Raw genomic sequence first — 21,895 nt, 5'->3', positions numbered from 1 at the left:
TACTCCTTAAGTTAAAAACGTAAGAATTGATTTTGGTTTAAGCTTAAGTAAAATACTGTTATTACTGTTAAGATATGAATGTTGATATGGTCTGTTGTCAATTTGGCTATTGTAATTTATTTGTAAAAATATACTGTTATGACTTAACTAAACATACTTTGAGTAAATGGTTTTGTTGGAATATTTAATAAAGATTGTGTTCTATAACGTCTTGATATCATGCAAATATTGATCTCCTTCATCATAAACCATATTCATTATTCAATCATGCGGGCAGAAACAACATTTCAGCTACTTTTTCTGCCCATAATGAAAGCAAAAATGCCGTGTGACATTCTTTGCAATATAATATGCAGTGAGTTTTAATTTGCAGAAAGTCACTCTTTCTTTCTCACCGGCTCCTGAAAACAACCTTATTTTAAAAGTAATAGAGAGAAAACTGAGAAAACTCAACTGAGTCGTAATTATGAGCCTTTTTCCCTAGCTTTCTTTGTTGAGGATTTTTGTGGGCGATGTTCATTGTGTTGGTGGGCTCTGAAAGCACATTTCTTTGTCTCTTAGATTGAAGAGAGATGGGGGGGGGGTGTTCTGTACTACGAAAAGGAACTTGATTTACATTACCAGAAGCTGTACCAGTGCTTGCCAGGCAGCTGAGGAATAGTGGTGAAGTTTTAGGTGACCTTAGCTTTTAGTCTTTGGTTCTGTGTACATGAAATGCATTAGTCATGACACAAAAGCTTTATTTATGTCGACTGTGTTTGAACGTCAAACGAGAAACACAACCGCTGTTTGCAATGTTATATGGCTTTGTTAATACTGACAGCAATTTGCAGTAACAGAGTAACTGGAAGTCATTCATTTCCACAATACGAATAGCTAATTTTGAATTGAAGTGAATTGAGTTGAGTTTAACCATGCAAATTAGCACTAGCTCTACATCAGCCACCAATGAGGGGTAAGCAGTATATGTGTGTGTGTGTGTGTTTGTTTGTTTTTACTCTGTTATGAGTCTGTCAGTTCAGTTCAAGTTTATTTGTATTTGAAATAAAGTTTCTACAGTATTTAGTAGTAGCTTTTTACATAACATAGTCAACCAGACGGTGAACACTATTAACAGCAATTATTATGTGACTGCATAGTAAGTAGCCATATTTGTTAGTTCTGTATGTTCTTCATACATCATTAGTGAAGCTGCTGTTCCAACAAAGTAAAATTAATTTGTTTAACCCAAACTAAAGAATAAGAATGTGCATTTGATCAGATGCAACTGCAGTCACAATTTAAGAGATTTATCAATTGAATGTGAAAAAACTCTACCTCCTTTAGTGGACTTTGCTATCCTAGGAACTACCAAAAGTCCAGCGTTGTTTGACCTTAGGGAGCGTGATGGGTTGTAGCGTGGTAGAAGACAAGTTAGGTACGCAGGAGCTAAACCATTTAGGGCCTTATAGGTAAGTAATGATAATTTGTAACTTATACTGAACTTAATAAGTAGCCAGTGCAGAGACAAAATGTCCCCACAAGGATAGTAATACCAGTAAATGTTGATTCCTAAATTGCAAAGCAAAATGAAAACAAATGTTGGGGAAATGGCAAAACATCCCAAGCACTTGTTGCCACTGTAACACCTGTGTGGAGGACCATAAAGACAGCCCACCTCTACAGCACATAAACTGTGAATGACACTCTTCCTTATCAACAGAAGCAGCCAGAGGAAGGGAGCAAACACTACTCTGGGGACGGATCTTTTTGAGTTCTGATGGAAGAGCGTGGGAAGTAAGAGAACTGGATCTCACAGTACACAGATCCCAAGGCTGGGCTTTCCCTGCACTCCCTCTCTGCTCTGAAATCAACTGACAGAGTGTTGAAGTAATCAGAGCAGACCCGGCACTGTCTAGAGCCTCTTCTCGTGTCTCAAAACCATTCTGAGAGCCTGCCGTTGGGTTTCCAGCCTCACTGTTCTCTGAATCAACTCATTCACAGTTCTTGGACATTCTGGACTCAAGGAGCAAAGACATGACACAGGTTGAATCCAGAACTGGAGACATCAGAGGAAAAGTTTTAGTCCAGAGTCTGGATCTGGCACAGTCTTAACAGGGGCAGTTTAAGGAGTGGGAAAATGCCAGGCTGGGCACTATGACCGTCTGCGTGGTGCCCGTGAAATGTGCTGTGCTTGGCCACACATCCACCGTGAGCCCCTCTCACCCACTACCTGGACGTCACACACTTTGTGAGTATTCCTGCTGACTACAAATGTGTTGGCATATTCTGGCTTTAGCTGTCAAGACATAGAGGTTAATGAGATACTGACTTTCTTTCTTTCTTTCTTTCTTTCTTTCTTTCTTTCTTTCTTTCTTTCTTTCTTTCTTTCTTTCTTTCTTTCTTTCTTTCTTTCTTTCTAAAAATAAATCTCTGCTTACGTGTATTTTTTTTTTTTACAGTTTATTAGTTTAAGTAATATTGAATAACATTGTTTGTTTTTAAGGTATCAGTATTACAGTTTTGACTGGTGAATGAAACATACCCCCCAAAAAATGGAGGGTCCTGACTCGAATTTAGGGAACAGGATATTAGAGAGTTAAGGCTGAGTCAAATTTACCTTTGTACGACAAAATGTAGTTATCTCAGAATTTCATATTGGATTCAAGTTTGTTAAAATACAAACATGCTAATTTGTCACGTTGACCACTACCTAAGAAAACCCTCAAGTCTATTTGGCTCACCAAAGCTGCATTTGTCTGATCAGTAGTACAACAAAAAAAGAGTAACACATTAGCAATCACACCAATGTGTGCAACAAACCACTTAGAGCACCTTTGCTACATCTCATCTGTTCACTAAACCACTAAAACATTAGCAATATGGCCATATCCAGAGCTTGAAAATTAGTAAGGGGTTAAGAATTGTTCTATATAAAAAAGAAAACCTAAGCATACAACTCATTATATACTGCTAACAGTTTAAAAGAAACATAAATGTAGATGTTTGTAAAATATGTTTTCTCTGTTTTGGAGGGATGACCATTGTATGCCAAATTTATTGCATGAAAATGTGTTAATACTTTAGGTTAGGGGTGGATCATTTAATTAGTTGCTTATTATTCACGTAACAATACATGTTACGTTCACAGTTATCATTAATAACCATATAGATTGTCAGAATCAGAATCAGAATGAGCTTTATTGCCAGGTATGTTTACACATACGAGGAATTTGTTTTCGTGACAGAAGCTCCGCAGTACAACAGAATGACAGCGACAGAACATAAAACACATAATAAAAGAATAAAAAATACAAAAAAATACAAATAAGTAGATAAGGAATGACAATATACAAATCGACAATTGTAGGCAGGTATATTACAAAATGCAGTTATGTATGTACATGTATATTATGTGCAAAGTTTAAGTGTATAATAAGTATGTGTGTTAGATAAATAAGTGTATGTGTATATAAATATAAAGTGTAGTGTGTTCCATAGTTATTATCTGCTGTTCATAAGATGGATTGCCTGAGGGAAGAAACTGTTCCTGTGTCTGGTCGTCCTGGTGCTCAGTGCTCTGTAGCGTCGACCAGATGGCAACAGTTCAAAGAGGGAATCTTATTGGCTTTATTAAATTCCCCGAGAATGATTAAAACAGTGTTGTTGTTCTGTCTCTGTGATCTGCTCAGCGAGTTTCTGTAAAGCCAGGCTTACTTGTGCTTGCGGAGGAATGTAAACACTAACCAGAATGATCGAGTGAAACTCCCGCGGCGAATAGAACGGCTTGCAGTCGACAAACAGCATTTCTGGATCAGGACAGCACATCTTCTTTAACACAGTTACATCTGTACACCAGCGTTCATTGATGTAAAAGCATGTCCTGCCGCCGCGCGATTTCCCCGTTGATTCTGCGTCGCGGTCCGCTCTAAACAGCTGAAAGCCTGGCAGATGGAGCGCGCTGTCCGGTATGGCGTCATTCGGCCAGGTTTCCGTGAAACAAAGAGCAGCAGAGTGTGTGAAATCCTTATTTGTCTGAGAAAGCAGAAGGAGTTTGTCCGTTTTGTTGGGTAGAGAGCATAGATTTGCCAGATGGATGCTAGGCAACAGCGTTCAAAATTCGCACTTCCTGAGTCTGACGAGCGCTCCTGAGCTTTCCCCGTCTGCGCGTCCTGACGTTTGAATAATTGAAATCCGGAAAAACATCTTGTGGTGCGTTCTGCCTAATGTTCAGCAGTTCATCCCTGGTGAAACTGATTGCAGGAATATAACTAAAGACAGGACAAACTAACAAAAACACAAAAACAGATGCAGAGCACGTCACGGAGGCAGCCATCCTGTATCGGCGCCAATGATCCTCTTCTAGAGCTTTTATGAATGTTTTCTAGCATGACTTTGTGAAAACTTAACTACTATAGGCTGAATTACCTGTAAATAGCATATACTTCTTCATGGCTAGTGTACTAGTGTTAAATGCTACTGTTTTTGATAGCATTGATAATGTTTCTGACAGATAATATCATGTTTTTGCACTTGCCTTGGGGAATGGCAGCAATAACCTATCAGTGTAAGTGCCAATGATGCAGTGTAAAGACAAATGAAACAAATAAACAAGTATTCAAAAAATATTCAGTATTTTAACAAACATCACAAGATTAATATATCGCTAATACTAAAGTGTAACTCCCACTCCCAAGACGAAAGCTGCGCCCGTGCCCTCACAACTCTGGCAGCAATTATATTCATAAAACTTAATTATGCGTGCAGAAAACTCATATGAGGAGTTTTAAACAGAAATCAGAAAACAAATTTTATTTTTGAACATGAAAAATGTACCTCTGTGACCTCATACTGTAGCTGGCTACGGCCATGAGTTCAATATTTGCTTACATAAAACAAAAGCCCTCTCTGTTAAGAAGATCTTTAAACCATGTGATCTCAGAAGAAGTAGTCTGCTCCAACAAGTCTGCTGCCTAAGCTTTTGGTCACTGCCATATTCTTAAAAGAACGTCTTTTTTATCGGATTAGATCTGGTCAAACAGCATTATTGCAGGACTTTATGTTTGTGACAAAAACTAGAGTACCTAAACAAAAATGTGACTGTGCACATGTTTCAGTCCTGGCTGGACTACCCTTACCAAAAAGTAGTACACTTCAAGTTTACTTTATTAAGTATACTTAAGTAAAGTTCAAGTATATTTTTAAGTATACTGTACCTTATGTAGCTAGTATAGGAATATCAGTGTTGTAGTAGTGTACTTGTAAGTGTACGGTTTCAATTTCAGTGTACTCCCGATTTATAGGGAATAAATCGGCCAACTTTCTAGTATATAAAAGTATACTTTTAAGTATAATTTAAGTATAACAGTAGCAAACTTTGAGTAAACAACTAGTTTACCTCTGTGTTTGTTGTTTGTACTGCAATTATACTAAAAGTGAACTTGTATGTATACTGATAGTTTACTAATTAAATACTCTGTACACTTTGAAGTACGTATAGTCTCAGTAAATGTCTCAGGTTATGAATACAATTGAATTTTACTATTTTTGAATGAATAAATCTAAAGTAGGGCTGTACAATGAATCAAATATCGATATGGACTAGTTTATATGAATATTAAAGTTAAAAGAGACTATAATTGTTCTACGCATCTCTGGGAATGAGCGCTCAATATGTGCATTTTTGTCATTCAAATACACACAATGTTCGCTATGTTTTCCCCCATGATGACTCCACCCTCGCCATGCCAGACCACGCCCCCAAATATGACTAGATGTCGACTGTATGTATGGTAAAACATTGATGCTTTTGAATTTGAATATTTAACAAAGCATGCAAAGAAACGGACGCTTTTATCATGTTCGTTTTATGATCGCGCTAGTTCCAGTGATGCAGTTTTCTGATAACTTCTCTTTGTTGGTGTAGGCTAATGATGGGGTTGTATGATGTTTTTCCTGAGAGGCGGGTAAAGGGATTTTAGAGAAGCACAGTGGAGCTTCAGGCTCGACAGTGGAAATGCTGTGCTATTCTGGCCTCGTTGCTACTGGCCCGAGGCTATTAGCCCCGCCCGGCCCGTTTTAAGCCCTGGCTCGCACTGGCTCGACAGTGAAAACATGGCTACTAAGTACCAACTCTACCATTTCCATGGGAGTTGCCCCTGAGATCTTTAGACATCTGTCTGTGACAGTACCCCATATGGCCAATGGCCTAAGCTACATATCCAACTTAATTGTTAGGGCCTTGGCCCAGGGTAGAACTAAATGCTTGGAATCAAGAAAGATTCCTTTAAAGGGATATGGCTAAAAACCTAGCATTTTATACTAAGTCTTGCCTGTCACACAGGTGCTACCGCTTGCTTTTGCATAAGCTTGCTGAAGGTTATAGAATATTAGAAAGAACGCAGAATACTAGTGTGCGAACTTACTACAGTGAGGATTTCATGTGCACACTTACCATAACATGAATTTTAAATACTGTTCTAAGGAGGGTCTCTCTTGGTACTCTGATAGAGCAGCTCATAGATGGAATGGTGCATCCCAAAACAATTTGTTTGAGAGTCATCAACTTGATCTGTGGAAATAATTAAGCTGAGCGTGTAATCCTTACCATACAGGATTTCAAAAAGTGTTCAACATGCACACTCGCCAGCATGTTGTTTTCAGCAAGTACAAAGAGCTTAGCGTGTGTACTTAAAGGTTCCCAAGCATCGCAGAGATGCCGAACTGCATGGGACAGGCAAGCTCAAATTTACAAACCTCTGGTGAGGGGAGCATCACCTGGGGCAGCATATACAAGAAGACTTCCATAACTGCCACCCCCACTTCCTGCTTGATTCGTCAGCAACCACAAAGCGGATGGCAGGACATACATGAAATTCCTTGCAGTGCCGTGCTGGGCCAGGCCTGATTATCAAGAAGGGTCCCGCAGGAACCTGTGATCTGGCCGCCTGATACTGGAAACATGAAACCGGAATCAGGGATATCATACCGGCCGGACATAATGCCGATGAATGTTTAGTGAACACTGTAGTTGAGCTTTGCAAATAAACTCACAGATTAGTACATCACCACCAGCAAATTGTTAAATATATAAGTATATACAGAATGGATCACACTGACCCACCCTGGTTCCTGCACTGGAGCCCCGCTCAAGGGACAACTCCCTTTAGTCCGGACCATCAGTAAGTTGGTTACTTTGAACATAGAACCAACCGAAACATCATTTGTCCAGCATAGGAGACTGTTTGCAAGAAATTCCCAACTAACCTTGGTCAGGTGGAGAGCTGGTGGTTAAAGGGGAATTAGGAAGGGGAGGATAAGGGCAGATGTAAAAACCCCCAAAGAGAACAAGTAGATACAAAGTATCACTGTCACAAATAACACCGACACGGATGCACACATTGTCTAAACACTTGCAAGTAGTCGCCATGATAAACAGAGAAAGATCTCTCTTAACAGTTCTTTCAGATGCACGCTTCAAACAGAACAGTCAGTGAAGATGAAGAAGAGAATGACGTGTTCTCCCAGTGCCTATTCATAGCCGTGCCGGTATTGATGACAGAGGTTGTCGCGGGCCAACTCGTTGGTGTTTTTCTATTTATGCTTCAAACACGGTTCAAGATGAGGTGTGACCCCTAGAGGAAGCAGTTTGAAGTCCCCTTGAAAAGAAACTACTAGTTTAATAGTTTTATACTAAGTTTTATAATAAGTTTTCTTTCAGTGAACTTTAAATCATACTTTAAGTATATTACTGTGTCCCTATTTTGGTTTGAATTTATATATATTTTGTTGTATGAATATCTGAACATACAAAATATCCAAAGAAAGAACATGATATCTGCTTGTAAACAAAAACATTTCATTCAAGCTTGATGCATTCTTTTTTTAAACACTTTAATATAAGTAAGTTTAATAAAAAATATTCTGAATTCTGAATTGGATTCAGAATGATAATCAAAACGTAGATGGAGTTGAACAACACTACAAAGCTTGACTGTAATTATTACCTCTTCATCTGTCAACATTTTATTCCATAATGTTAAAGGTTTGATGCTGTTTCATATCAGATGATCCTGTTAAATTACATGTGTTAGTATCTGTTTTTTCTTTTTATTCTTCACTTGTGTTTTTTTTTAATGATGTGCAGAAGGTGTGTAATAGCGCACTCTACCGTATAATGATGACAACATGGATTCGGGGAGTATAGCTCAAATATATTTTGACTTATTGTAAGTATAAGTCAAGTATGCTTAAATGTCATTTTTAGTGTATTTCTGAGTACATAAGTCTACATATTTAAACAAAACATTCAATATATTTATATATTTAAACTTGTTGAACAAACATTAGAAGTACAAATTCGATATTAACCCGAAGTAATTCACATGTAATCAACCAGCCTCTGTTATTCGGCTTCCACCGTAACAGCGCTGGTTCTCGAGGCCGAGCTGGAATCATGCTTGGTGGGGAACTGCTAACATTTTACTCTTCACTTCAATCTACATCTTTACTCTTACAACAAACCGCTCTGGGGACATATTTTAGCATCCAATGTATTTATATTCTGTATCTTCTTGAATGAAATAGTATTTTATGCAAAGCATCAGGCTTTTCAATCACTTGTAAAGACTTGGGCAACACTCGTTTGGGGGACTGACAACGCATTTCTGTAGGTTTCTCTGCATAAAATGTAATATACAACACACAGATGATTTTACAGATAAATGTACACAAACCTGTATTTAACCAGATAAATGCACCAATTTGTTAGCATGAAGAATTGCGCTCTCCTGAAGAGAATGAAAGATCTCAGCGATAACTAACAAGTTACATTTGATCCAGGAAGGAGTCCCCCCCCCCCCATTCATTGTGCATTAGGACATTGTGACCCATTAGTGGTTGGCTAATGTAAGCAGCAATATCTTGATAAAAGCACACCCAACGAAAAGCAAAGTACAGCACTGAAGAGATTCAAGCCAGGACTGAAACAGTAAATTTTGTATGCGTGTATGGTCACTTTTTTTGTTTGTGCACTTTAGTTGTGTTAACATAGTCTTATTGTATTAGAGAATTTCATAATGTTATTTGCCCCCACTTTCAATTTTTATACTTTAAAGAGGTTTTGTTAATGAAAGCTCAAGTAGACAAATGATGCAGGTTTTCGCAGATCATTTACCAAGGATAGGAATAATTTAGAGCACAACTTTAGCTTTGACTTGGTTTATAGTATGCACATGGAACACCATTTCCCTTCCACCCCCATGACACTTCAGCACATACCAATTTTACAGTGGTTTGCTTGAATTAATTGCATTTTTAGTGCTAATCAAACTTATAGCTACCATAAAAGTGAAGTACGGTTAGACCAAATTGCAAGAGATTTGGGAGAAAGCAAACTTGCTTATACAAAATTTTATTGGCACTGCTCAATAAGTCAGGGAGTAATCACAAGTGGGCCAATGGTTGCTTTCCCTTCTGATACCAGGCCTGAAAACAAAGTGACAGGGTGAGAAGTTGAAGTACATTTAAAAAGAAACAAATATTTTTTTTCCCCGTTACCCAAATCAGACGGTTCTTGTCCTTCATCCCTGAGACTACAAGTGGAGTCACAGCACATGCACACCTGGTCATTGTCATCTACGGAGGTCCATCTATAGAAGGCAAACAAAACGGTTACCCATTTTGAACACCGGAGAATACTGGACAAACAAAAATGGGCAAAATAAAAATACCCATTTGTGAAGGAGCAAGCCTTGTTCTCTGGAGATGTGGGGGTTGATGCCATGACAGCCTTTAGGTCACAGGTGATATACATCTACACAACAACTATTGATCAGTAAAAACGATTCACAGAACTCCCCCACGAAACTACAGCCCAAATTACAATACCAAGCCACTATCATCTTGCTGGAATCTGAAAGCCTCTAACTGAAAGTGCAGCTTGTCATTCTGAACACGATTCATGAAACTGGAATTGGAGCCTGTAAGCTTTGCATCTATCAGGCACCTGGAGAGAAAGAAAAATGGTTTGTAATATACATCTCTGCAGCAGGGGGTTTGACGAGCAGTTCTTTACTAACCCGTGGTTCTCAATAAAGGAGTATCTTGGAGAGGTGGTGGTGGTGTTCACATCAGGGGCCGCAGTAGCCACACAACCATCCACGAAGATGCGCAGCGGAACATGGCTGTACTGCTTCACAGAAGCTTCAAACTTCAGGAATTGCCCAAAGTAGTACTGATTGGATGGACTCTCAAACATCCAGTCATCTGAAATTAAACTCGCTTATAAAAGACACTTTAAAAATAAATTAAGTTATAACACTTAACTGCAAATTACCGGTCATGAGCCTCAATGAGAACACTAGAACATCCTCTGCAACTTTAGATGCAGCAAAAGGAACCCAAGCGGGCAACAAGATATTGCTGCTTACATTACCCAACCTATCGGGAGAAGTAAAGGATTAGGTGTCATTTGGTCAAACTTCTCAGACAAAGTGGTTTACTACCTTGAATAGTGACACTCAATTCCAACAGCTGCTACATTAGCCCTTACAATGGGTGTTCCTACTAAAGTTGCAGGAGTATAGAGGAGGCTGAAGGTGTACACAAGCTCATTATCAGTCATCTGAAAGCAGTAGACGATGTGAATTATTGGACAGACCTAACTTTTACAGATTCTACAGTTGACCTATAGGCATCCACTCACCAACTGAGAGCTGCCACATGTCTGTAGCTCATACTCGTATACAAGAACTTGAGCGTCTGAATCCTCTCCTACAGCTGCACAGCCTCCTAAAGTGAGAAATGAAGAATTCACCAGCTGACCAGTACCAAACAAGTCCTTCTTAACCTCCACATGCACGGAGTTCTCCCCACATTCTGCTGCAACACTCTGGGAAGCGATAGGTACATGCGGCTCGAAAGGCACAGCTGGCTTTGGGGGTTCTTCCGGCAATACTGGAAAATGCCAGGTCAAAGGTTCAATAGGAGCCTGCATTATTTGTTTGGACTGACTACTTCCAGGTTCTTGTAGCTGCTGTACATTCACCCCAGCAGGACTCATTGCAGGTTTTGGAGGCCGAAAAGTTGTTGGTGCCTGTGGAACTTTAACAGATTGCGGAGGAGCTAAAACTAGCGACTGTTGCTTTTGGAATCTTAGTGGATCCCAGCCTTGCTGAACTCTTGACCATTGTGCCAAACCCAAGTCAACTGCAGTAAGCAACAACAATCCAACACAACTAAAAACCACCAGCCTCATTGCTATAAACCCCCCTGAAATCTTCAGAATAACTACTGGCCTTCTCTGATGCCCTTTTCAAGAGCAGAAAGTTAAAACAGCTCCACACCCTTTTGACAAGCTTAATGATTATCCAGACCTGTTTCATTAAAAGGATTGGACACCGCAAACGAGCCCAACCTAGAGCCAGGTGGCTCACTCATTTAGCTTGGATAAAACTGTGCAAGAAAGTACGCAAATACTTTATTTTACAAAAGTAAACAAACAGTTTCTTTAATTCAGACTTTAATAAATATAACCATAAAAACAGCAATATGTAAAGTATATTTAGGTTTCTAAATGTTTTTAACTAGATTTATGCTCTTGGCACCAATATAAATTGCAAAAATGCCATGTGGTTGGTAACTAGCAGCTTTGTGTCCCAGGCCTTGTAAGCTTCACTGTAAAAAGATTTGAAGTGCTGTATGTTGAAATAAGTATCCCATGGATACTAGGATGGCCTACTATTTCCAGGGGCTGTTCAAATTGCTAATCCATGTACAAATGTGTTTGAAATAAAATAAAATAAAAATAAATCTAAATAAAATATGTTCAGACAAAAATATTAAAGTTGTGGTGAAGTGGAAGTAGAGACAGGTCTTTTCTTCTGTATTGGGTATCTGAATTAAACTGATTATAATCAAACAAATTTAGAGTAGGGTCATTGGTTGTCAGCTGGCAGAATCAAATGGGAGTTTGCAGGCAACTGTAGAACAGAATAAGCCTGGCATGAGTCACCATAGAGAACTGTTGTCTCACTGGACGATATATTTGCATGGAGCTTATATTTGAATAAGTGCTGTTAAAATTATAGCTTTAATGTATGCGATAATGTATATATTTAACAGATATTTAATGCAATTAACACAGGGGCGGAGCTAGGGTTGTCCCCCCCTCCACTAACTGTACATTTTCTCTCTTTTCTTCTTGACAACAATATCTTTATGACTACAAAAAATGGAAGATTCAGTAGAACATAGCCATGTCAGTTAAAACAATTTTTTTTCCTGTTCTGTTAGCTGTTATACTGTACTTAGCAATCATACCATTGTTTGCTACAAATTGCTCAGAGCTCCTTTTCTACAACACATCTGTGCACTAAAAACCACTGTGAATACAGTAACAACTGCATAGTGGCATGCTAACACCTTGTGCCTGCACAGTGTTGTGTTTAAAACCACTCAGACCACTTTAGAAACCACATGGCAACGTGTGAAGAAAAACTAATTCTAATACAAATGTGCTAAAAACCGACTCAGATGAATATCTTGCATCGAGGTGCCAATTCACTTTTGCATGGGCAAGCAGCAACTTTCTTCATAAAGTGTAGAAATACAGAACAAATCTACAAATAGTTATTGGAGTGATTCTTTTAAATTCACTTGAATGATTTGAAGTTCGTCAGCTCTCAAATGTATTTGTGCACAAGCAGCTTTACAGAAACTCATGATGTTATTGTTCATAAAAGTGCTGTATACCACTGTTTACATTTTGTGATGATAGAAGCATTTAAGCAGATAAGATTTTCTATATGTAATATATACAGCTTAATCGGAGAGCACGGCATGTATCTGGGTAAAGTATGTGAGATGTCTTGATTCTAACCATCTCCAAGAAATTTAGCAGGTATTCACAATTTAGACATTTAAAGATCAGTACAAACAATGCTGCTTCTCATCTGCCGGTAGGTGACAGTGACAGTGACAGCAGCATTGACAGTGGAAGTAAATGAGTCGTTTCTGCACAAATGAGTCTGTGACTGTGGAGAAGCAGTGATGGAGCAGGGTTGTGCAGATGTGCTTCCACCACCGGCTGGAACAAGCAGTTCTCTTTGTTTAATGACAGATATACAGCCACCGCTTTGTTGACCGCTATTGTGAGATGCTCTTTCATTGCTGAACCTGTTCACCTCAGATTGTAAGATGTCTAAAAAGCTCAAATAAATGAATTTATGTGTATTGGTTGTATAAAATGTGATCTATATGTAGACAAGAAAATTAAACAAATTTGTATTAGATGTAAATATTAATAAACAGTATATTGAGACTCTGACAAATGTAAGTTCCATTTGTGACCCTGGACCACAAAACCAGTCTCTGGGGTATATTTGCAACAATAGCTAAAAAACTGTATGCAGTATTGTATGGGTCAAATTATTGATTTTTATTTTATTCCAAAAATCATTATGATCTTTATGATTTCATGAAAATATTTTGTAAATATTCTGCTTTAGATATATAAAAACTTAACTTTTGGTTAGTGTGTGAGTATTTTTTCAGTTTACTCACCTAAGTCATTTTACTTTCATTTGGTGTTTAGTGACTGCTGAATAATAAAACGTTTTATATTCACTAATCCATTTTCTTTTCTTTAGCTTGAAAACTTAGTTTAAATCTTAAATTTAAGATATTGTAAGTGCATCTAAATTACAGATTATAAAATGACCATAAAAAGAAAGAAAGCATTTATGTGCAGCAACACGTGAGTTGTGGTGAGTGAAAAACATCCCCCTGAGAAAAGTACATTTCCATTTTCTCTTCCCACGCTCTGCAACCAGCTAGAGGCTAAACATGCTGCAAATACACATGCTCAGTCCTGTGACTCAGCGAAGGAGACTCTGCACACATCACAGACTCTAAACATTTCTAAACTAACCATAAAAAAGTATGTATGGGAAAGAGCAGGAGAAATTTCAAGGATTTATTTCTGCAGTGTCACATTTACTATAAGACCGCTTATTGGCTGACACAAATCTAAGTGACCCACTGTTTTTATTTTTTAAACATTTGTTTCCCTGCAACACTGTATCAAAATCTATGAGAAACTTTTTCAAATTCAGTGTATAACATTATAAAACTCTGATGCCCTCTGTACAGTGTGCACTGTGCTCAGATGTGAGGAATGAGACGAATAAATAGTACACTGACAATGGTAACATGAACACATTCAGTGTATTATTTTAGAGGACACATACACACTCTCTCTCACACACACACACACACACACACACACACACACATGCACACATACACACACACACACACACACACACACACACACACACAGTAGAAAGCATAATAGACTACTTTATTATTTATTTCCTATGAGATACTTTACTGAAGTATTGACAAGATTCATTTGCATGCTATGGCTCTGTCCACATACAGTGACACAACAAAACAAGACAAAATGATATTAAAAACAGGTGAAATTCATGGGCATTTTGAGTGAGTTTATGCATTAATAATCATGCGTCCTGTTCATGATATTAATTATTATGCACTGCTGCAATTTGCATACACTTTTCCCTGTATTATGTCATTATGATGTAGCTGTATTGATGCATTGTCAAAATAGATTGTCAATTTTTTTTATTACACAGGCGATACATCCAATTTGTTATCAGATCTTCAAAATAAAGCTGTGCAGCCCGCCAACAATGCTAGGGAATCCAGCGCTAAGAACCCCTACTAGTAAATAACAATGCGGCGACCTCCAGCGATAAAATTGCTGCCAGTGTGAACACAGCATTACACAAGATTTAAACATAAATGTTTATTGAAGGTTATACTTGAAGAACTGTCTCTGTCCGTTTAGCAGATTTCTCTTACAGCAGCAGGAAAAGTGACAGAAAACATTTCTTTGCAGCAGCCCTGAATGCAATTTCCTCCTTTGCTACTTATCAAAAATGAATCACATCAGTAGCCTTTTTTCACTGGCTGTATGATAGATAATTGCCTGTCACATGTAATAAGAATTGATTTCCAGTTGCACATTGTGTTTTCATGCTGCAAAAAAAAAAGTATTATCTTCATCACCACTCCTTGCATTTTACCTTGCATGACATTCCCTTTACTCTGTGTTCTCAATGACCTTCAAGTGAGGAGTCCAGCGGTACAGTGATTACTGATCACATGGTGAAGCATCCAGTCACTCACAATGGGAAGGTGTGGGGGTTCTTTTCTAGGACACTGAAAAGCTTTCAGACTTATGCTGGGTTGCCAAGGAGATGTTATTTAAAAAGATAGAGGCAGTTTTACAGTAGTTTCTGCTTGTTTTTACAGCAATTCCGTTTTCTTTCTCTTTTCTTCAGCAGCTTGAGGAAATCGCTTCAGAACTGCATGACACACCGTAGCACACCAGTGAAAGGGTAAGTAAAGGTTTTTGTTTGTTCTGAGATGAATGAAACAGAATGCGCTCTCACAATGCACTTTTCTTGATCAATTCATGAGATTCATCACCATTTGAAGGACAACAAAAGATAGGGGTAATTTTCATTCCCTTTCTAATTTTCAAGCTGTCAAATGGTTTGCACAGATAAGAAAAAAAAAAAAAGAATTCAGACAAAACACATAATTGGCTAAATTTCTACCTTATAGCGGTTATGTAAATTTTTTAGGCATTCTTGGAACAGCAACATCAATGCCAAAGGGTTTTTCTGCAGAGGCGAAGTCAAAAAACAATTAGCCTTTCAACAATGCTTCAAAGTCACCCCCCCCCCCCCAAAACACTTACTGGTTCAGGGTGCACTAAAACATAAACATCCCAAATGAGGATAGGGCGGGAAAAAATTGCAGCGTTTCCTTTCAGTCACCAGACCCCGTGCCTCATCTGTCAGACCGTCACGCTTGTTCACTCAGTTCAATTCTCATTCTGTTTTTATCGCAGCCTTGCGGAGCCGGTGCGGAGGAATTATCTGCTGTCAGGTCCTGCGCCGGGCTGATAGGGAAACGCAAGGTGAGAGGGACGGCCACAGGGGGAAGGGACCGATGATGCCGTCTTCCACCATGCAAATGTTTGCCTTCATTCTGGCGGTACTGGGAGTCGTGAGTGCCACGGTGGCCACACTGCTACCCAACTGGAAGGTGAGTGCAGATGTGGGCCACAACATCATGACTGCCATCTCGCAGATGCAGGGACTGTGGATGGACTGCACCTGGTACAGCACCGGAGTCTTCAGCTGCTCGCTTAAGTACTCGGTGCTGGCGTTGCCGGCTTATCTCCAGACTGCACGCACCACTATGGTGCTTTCCTGCATGGTGGCGACAATTGGACTCTGTCTGGCCGCCCTAGGGTTGAAATGTACTCGCTGGGGTGGCAGTTATCGCTCTAAGGGACATACGGCGATTTCCGCAGGGGCTTGCTTCGTCATAGCAGGGGTCCTGTGTCTGGTGCCTGCATCCTGGTTCACCAATGAGGTCATCACTACGTTTATGGACTCCAAAGTGCCCAAAAGCAGCAAGTATGAGCCAGGCGCAGCGGTGTATGTGGCTTTTGTGTCGGCGGGATTTCTTTTAGCAGCAGGCGTGATCTTTTGCTTATCGTGTCCTGGTAGAAGAGGCGGTCCATTGGATTCAGGCTCGTCCCACCCCGACAAGCCAACGCAGCAGAAGCTGCGCCAAGAGCAGCCGACCCACGACCAACAAAAACAGCAGCTCCGCGAACAGCAGAGTCAGACCGAACCGGCAGAACAACAGCAGTCGCATCAAGAGAAACTACGTCAGGTAAAGCTACAAGCAGACAATCGTCAGCAAGAGAAGTCGGTGCCGGACAGTCTGAACCTGGAGAATGACAAGCAGTACCAGTCTCCATCCCGAGCCAGAAATCAAGATGCCAAGGCCGTCTATAGTCTGCATGACTACGTGTAAACAACAGTCATCAACTCCAGGAGCATTCAGGGTTTTCGTGCTTATAAGCCTGTCTTAGTGAGTGGCAAAAAGAGGAGGGGAAAAGCAGTGGAGCGGCAGGAGGAATAATGACTTTAATGCCGTTATCAACCCTTCTGATCTGTGCTTTCGCTTACAGCAAATGAAGCATTGGAGCTATTTCCCAAAGCCAAGGAATAAAGTAAGGATTGTGAATCCTCGGGGTTCATGGTTTTCATTGCGACTACAAGTACAAAGGGGGGGTCAAATGTTGATGCATCATAATTTTATTGTTTTCCCATTATTTCATTTACTTTCCAAACTAAAATGCAAACTCTCGACGGTTTTTTTCAGCCTTTTGGTAACTGGAATCATGTGGGATTAGTGAGTTTTAATTCAGAAGCTTGTAGATGATATATGAGGCAGTATGTGCATGCTGTTTGTAGATAATGCTGTTAATAATGCCGCAAAAATGCTTGCAGTTAAAAAGCAGAGAAGGGATAATCAAGCTCGCACCTGTGGATGCCTCCCACCATCAGCTGTCCATTAAATGGTGCGTGTCCTTAAGAAAAGGGATTCTGACATGACCTGTCCATATTTTTTTTAAAGAATGGTGATTGGGGGAGGCAGAGCAGCAGAGATTGTCAGAGGTAATGATGCTCTTTGCTTTTCCATTAGGTTCGCTACGGATGGGTGCACAGTGCTCATTTTTTTTGTGAGCAGGCACAGACACCAACACACACACATAAGCTTTCCTTCCCTCCCTCGTATTCCTGCTAGAAGGGTAATGGGGGCTTGCACCCAATCATCATGATGCTGTGCGTCAGTGTGTCGGGCCTGCAGGAAGTGCAGTCGGTCCTGTTCTAGGGCAAACAGGACACAGTAACACGCTGTTCGCACTTTTGTCGAAAAGTAGTACCAAAGTGACAGAAATCTCGGCGGTGGCTTCAGTCTCCCCCGCTGGGCAGCAATTACACCTTTGGTCTACATCTCAATTCGGGCAAACAGTCTGCAGTATTTTCTGATTGTTGTAATGTTTTCACTTACAGTAAAGCCATTGAATGTATTTTTTCAAATAGCGAGGTAGTGGAAGAGAGCAATGTATGATATAATGTACCACATTTGATTCAAGCTTACACTAAATGTCATTGTCTTTGCTGTTTTCGTCACAATGATGGTCAAGGGCTCCTGTTGTCTCCAGAGAGACGCCACAGCAAGACATTTTCTGCCTTTCATTTCTGTCTCAATTATTAGCACACTTACCAATCTTTGTGTTTGATATTTATGTACAAAATGCCTTAGAAACTGACAAAATGGCTGAAAGTGACAATGAAAGAGAACAACAAAACCATTTTCTGAACAAAGTGCCATTGGACCATGTCTTACTTTATTGTGCATGTACTGTAAGCTTGATATATCACTTATCTAGAAATTGTGTTTTTTTATTTTATTTATTTTTTTGTTCTGATGTTTCTTCATTTTAGATTTTTTTATATTTCTTTGCAAAGAAATCTCAGATTTCCATTTGGATTTCAGACTCTTGGACTGCAATGTTAACGTTCACACTGACGTTGAATGTGGCCCAAATCTAATTATCATCAAGTGAAATACATGGCTTTATATACAGTATATATATATATATATATATATATATATATAATTAAAATAAAAATATATATAACTGTTGTATAATTATCACATTGATTTAGACATTTTCAGCTCCTCTTTTGCCTATTTTTTTTTGTATGTGAACATCTGTTTTTTTCAAACGATTCTGTTGTGAACAGATTGAAATTGTGATTCTTGTGATTTTTTATATTGTGATTTTTTTATCTTAAGTTATTTTATCGACCTTTGCCATGAATAATAAAATAATTTATTTAATTATATAAAGTAATATACAAAAGAGTGCAAATTAAAATATATATATATATATATATATATATATATATATATATATATATATATATATATATATATATATATATATATATATGTGTTGATGTTGTGATGAAATCACAACTCTTTTAATGTCCTAAATTAAAGCTTAATATGATATATTCATTTTTATTAAGAAATGTGTTGACTCTTTGGTGAACATGCCAGTGAAAGGTGTTTTCCGCATGTGGATCAGTTTAGGAGACACTTGTAAAAAGGACCCAATCGAGATCACAGAATTGGGTTTGGTTTGTTGTGTGAACGTAGCCCCAGAAGCTGTTTATATCAGCACATGTATTTTAACTCCAAGAGACAATGATAGAGAAACACTTGCAATCTATTGCTAAAAACTCATCTTTATCATGACACAGTGAATGTTTACTGTATCAAATGTTACTTTGTGTTAAATTTGTCATTTTGAATTCTCTATTTGGCTTGACAAAATAAGGGCTTATCTAAATGAATTTAGAAACTGATATGTGGCCAGTTATGATATGAAACTATAAAATTCAATTAAAGCACACGCCTGTACAATACAGCAGAACATGTACATTTGTTTTTATCATGTACTGATTGTTGAAAACAAGTGAAACACCACCTTCTGCCCAGTTTGAACTAATGCTCACATCAATGACTTTTTTTGTACAACTGGCTCTTCTGTTTCACATCATTCCCTCTTTGTTGTGAGTTCGTGATCTGACTGCAAACGCCTCTTCACAACCGGGGTGTGTGGTACGAGGTGTCTATCAGGCCTGTCCAACTGGGAATCTGCATACTCCTCCGTGAGTGAAGCCAAGCATCAAATAAGCTCCATTTACACAGCTGACTGCCCATCACACAGAAGCAGCTTTTTATCACGAAGCATTCATGATTAAGCCAGGGCTTCTTCACATACCCCATCAGACTAAGGTTAAATCAGCTGTCCTATTCATCTGCTACTTTACATGTGCTTTGTTTACACAGATGGAGACATTGTTTATTCTCGATCACGACACTGAAAATGATTCTACAATTCAAAGGCTTAGAGTAAGAGACTCATCAAGAGAACAGAAGCTGTGCCGCATTGTGTTCATGAGCTCTTGGGATCAGCAATCGTGACATATTCATCGTTCTCATATATGTCTTTATTCTTCTTACATGCCACTTCCCTTTCCATGAATGCAACTGAGTTTGTGTTTTCACATATTAAAGAAAGAGAGAGAGAGAGAGAGAGAGAGAGAGAGAGAGAGAGAGAGAGAGAGAAACTGATCACAAATCAAAATGTAACCTTAAAGCCACATATCTCATATTTGATATGCATTTTTCTATGACCATAATTATAAACATGATTTATTCTTTCTCAAAAAGCCTACTAGCGTATCTATACATTTATAAAACCTACAATGTTACTATTTATATAGAAAAAGGACTTATAATGTAATGTAAAAAAAATGTCTGTTCCATGGCACAACGCAAAAGTTTTTTTTAGCTTAGATAATTTCAAAACAAATATTTATTTGATTTAAGCAACTTACCATTTCATATGTTATTTATAAAAAAAAATGTGTTCTTAACATGTGTGCATTAAATATTATTTGAATGTGATTTTTATTATTTAAAACATCCTTTTACTGCATTGTATCATGATGTATTGTGCTGACCACAATAAAAGTGTTCATCAAATCGTTTACTAATTTAATAATTAAAGTAATTAAAATGTAAATATTTTACTAAGATAATTTGTCCTGCTCTGTTATTATTAAAATCTTGTTGTTTTTACTGTCTGTTTTACACACACACACACACAAACACACACACACACACACACACACACACACACACACACACACACACACACACACACACACATATCTGTTTTGACTACTACCAAAGTAAAAGGTTCATTTGTATATATATATCTATATCTATATCTATCTACATATATCTATCTATCTATCTATCTATCTATCTATCTATCTATCTATCTATCTATCTATCTATATATATGTATATATATAAAGATAATTATTTTTATATTTCAAATGATATAAATGCAAAAGACAAACTGTTGAGATAAGTTTTTTTTATTTCTAAATGCTTGACTGATCAGTCAATAGTTAAATCAGTATTTTAATTACTGAATTGAATAGTCTATATAATTATCTATTTATTTATTGACAATTTTATTTATATTTATTGCAACAACAACAAAAAAAATTATTAGCATTTATATTAGCATTTATTAAAAACTACTTTAGTACAACCAGTACAAACCATCATTAAAAAAAAAAAAAAATGCAAACACAAGCTATTTGTAAGATATGAAAATCATTTAATGAGTGACCTCTGCTGTGAACAGTTGAGTTCACCCGCTGCCAAACCTCCTAAAGCGCAGTTATTTCAGACGGGCTGCATATGAGAACTGCTCCTGCGAGGCTGAACACAAAGCCTTCTCCATCTGTCTCCCATAATGAGCTGAACGATCTAACATATTTAAAAGGGGTCAGTGTGCAGGTGTGCCATGTTGAAGTGGTGTATTTTTAGTGCTCGACTTGACATTATGACAAATGGAGTTTGACTTCACCTGCAGGCAATAACAGAATCAATTCCTTCGTGTATTCTGCCACCATGTGACAGTTTCCCCCACTTATTTCATCTATTGCTTTATTGCTATGGGCAGCAACTAACACCAAAAACTAAAACATTGGAGAATGAGTCTAGAACAGAAATTATATTTTAAACTACAGTATTTGAAACCAACAAGGCCCTCTTATTCGCAAAGGTTGTATAAAATATAACTGATTACATACATTTCATACATGTGTACTTGCATGTGTACACACGTGTTTTTGCTGGTAACCAGGATGTTCCTTCAGGTAACTTATTTGTTAATTTATCTAAAAACAATGCAAATTTTATTCAGTAAATATTGCCATTTTGTGGGTATGAAATGTTACAGATATTGGTTAAAGAAACTGATGTGAAATGCAAAACTTTATCTTTTTAATAAATGTTTTTTTATCAAAATATTATTAAAACATCACCATTCATCACCTTTGAAAAAAATCTAACACTAACT

The 21,895-nt window shown here is 38.1% G+C and overlaps 2 protein-coding genes across 4 annotated transcripts; one reads left to right on the top strand and one right to left on the bottom strand.

Moving 5' to 3' along the window:
* The first annotated feature begins 1,618 nt into the window (after positions 1-1,618).
* On the top strand, positions 1,619-17,178 carry cldn20 (claudin 20). 3 transcript variants are annotated; one of them, XM_026233808.1, is made up of 3 exons: positions 1,619-2,230; positions 15,351-15,404; positions 15,923-17,178. In XM_026233808.1, the coding sequence occupies exon 3, from the start codon at positions 16,024-16,026 to the stop codon at positions 16,900-16,902; it is 879 nt and encodes a 292-aa protein (XP_026089593.1). In that variant the 5' UTR covers positions 1,619-2,230; positions 15,351-15,404; positions 15,923-16,023; the 3' UTR covers positions 16,903-17,178. The 3 variants fall into 3 exon arrangements, with proteins under 3 accessions (XP_026089593.1, XP_026089591.1, XP_026089592.1); XM_026233806.1 differs by having other exon boundaries at positions 15,348-15,404; XM_026233807.1 differs by lacking the exon at positions 1,619-2,230 and having other exon boundaries at positions 14,386-15,404.
* LOC113063424 (zona pellucida sperm-binding protein 3) lies at positions 9,359-11,273 on the bottom strand. Its single transcript, XM_026233805.1, has 8 exons — positions 10,685-11,273; positions 10,485-10,603; positions 10,316-10,419; positions 10,059-10,245; positions 9,868-9,985; positions 9,711-9,793; positions 9,538-9,629; positions 9,359-9,465 (listed from the first exon to the last, which is right to left on the bottom strand). Exons 1-8 carry the CDS (start codon positions 11,234-11,236, stop codon positions 9,413-9,415), a joined length of 1,308 nt encoding a protein of 435 aa, XP_026089590.1. The 5' UTR covers positions 11,237-11,273; the 3' UTR covers positions 9,359-9,412.
* Positions 17,179-21,895: the final 4,717 nt, after the last annotated feature.

The sequence above is a fragment of the Carassius auratus genome, chromosome 45 (assembly GCF_003368295.1).
Source record: "Carassius auratus strain Wakin chromosome 45, ASM336829v1, whole genome shotgun sequence".
Lineage (NCBI taxonomy): Eukaryota > Metazoa > Chordata > Actinopteri > Cypriniformes > Cyprinidae > Carassius > Carassius auratus.
This window is presented reverse-complemented; position numbering and strand designations above follow the sequence as displayed.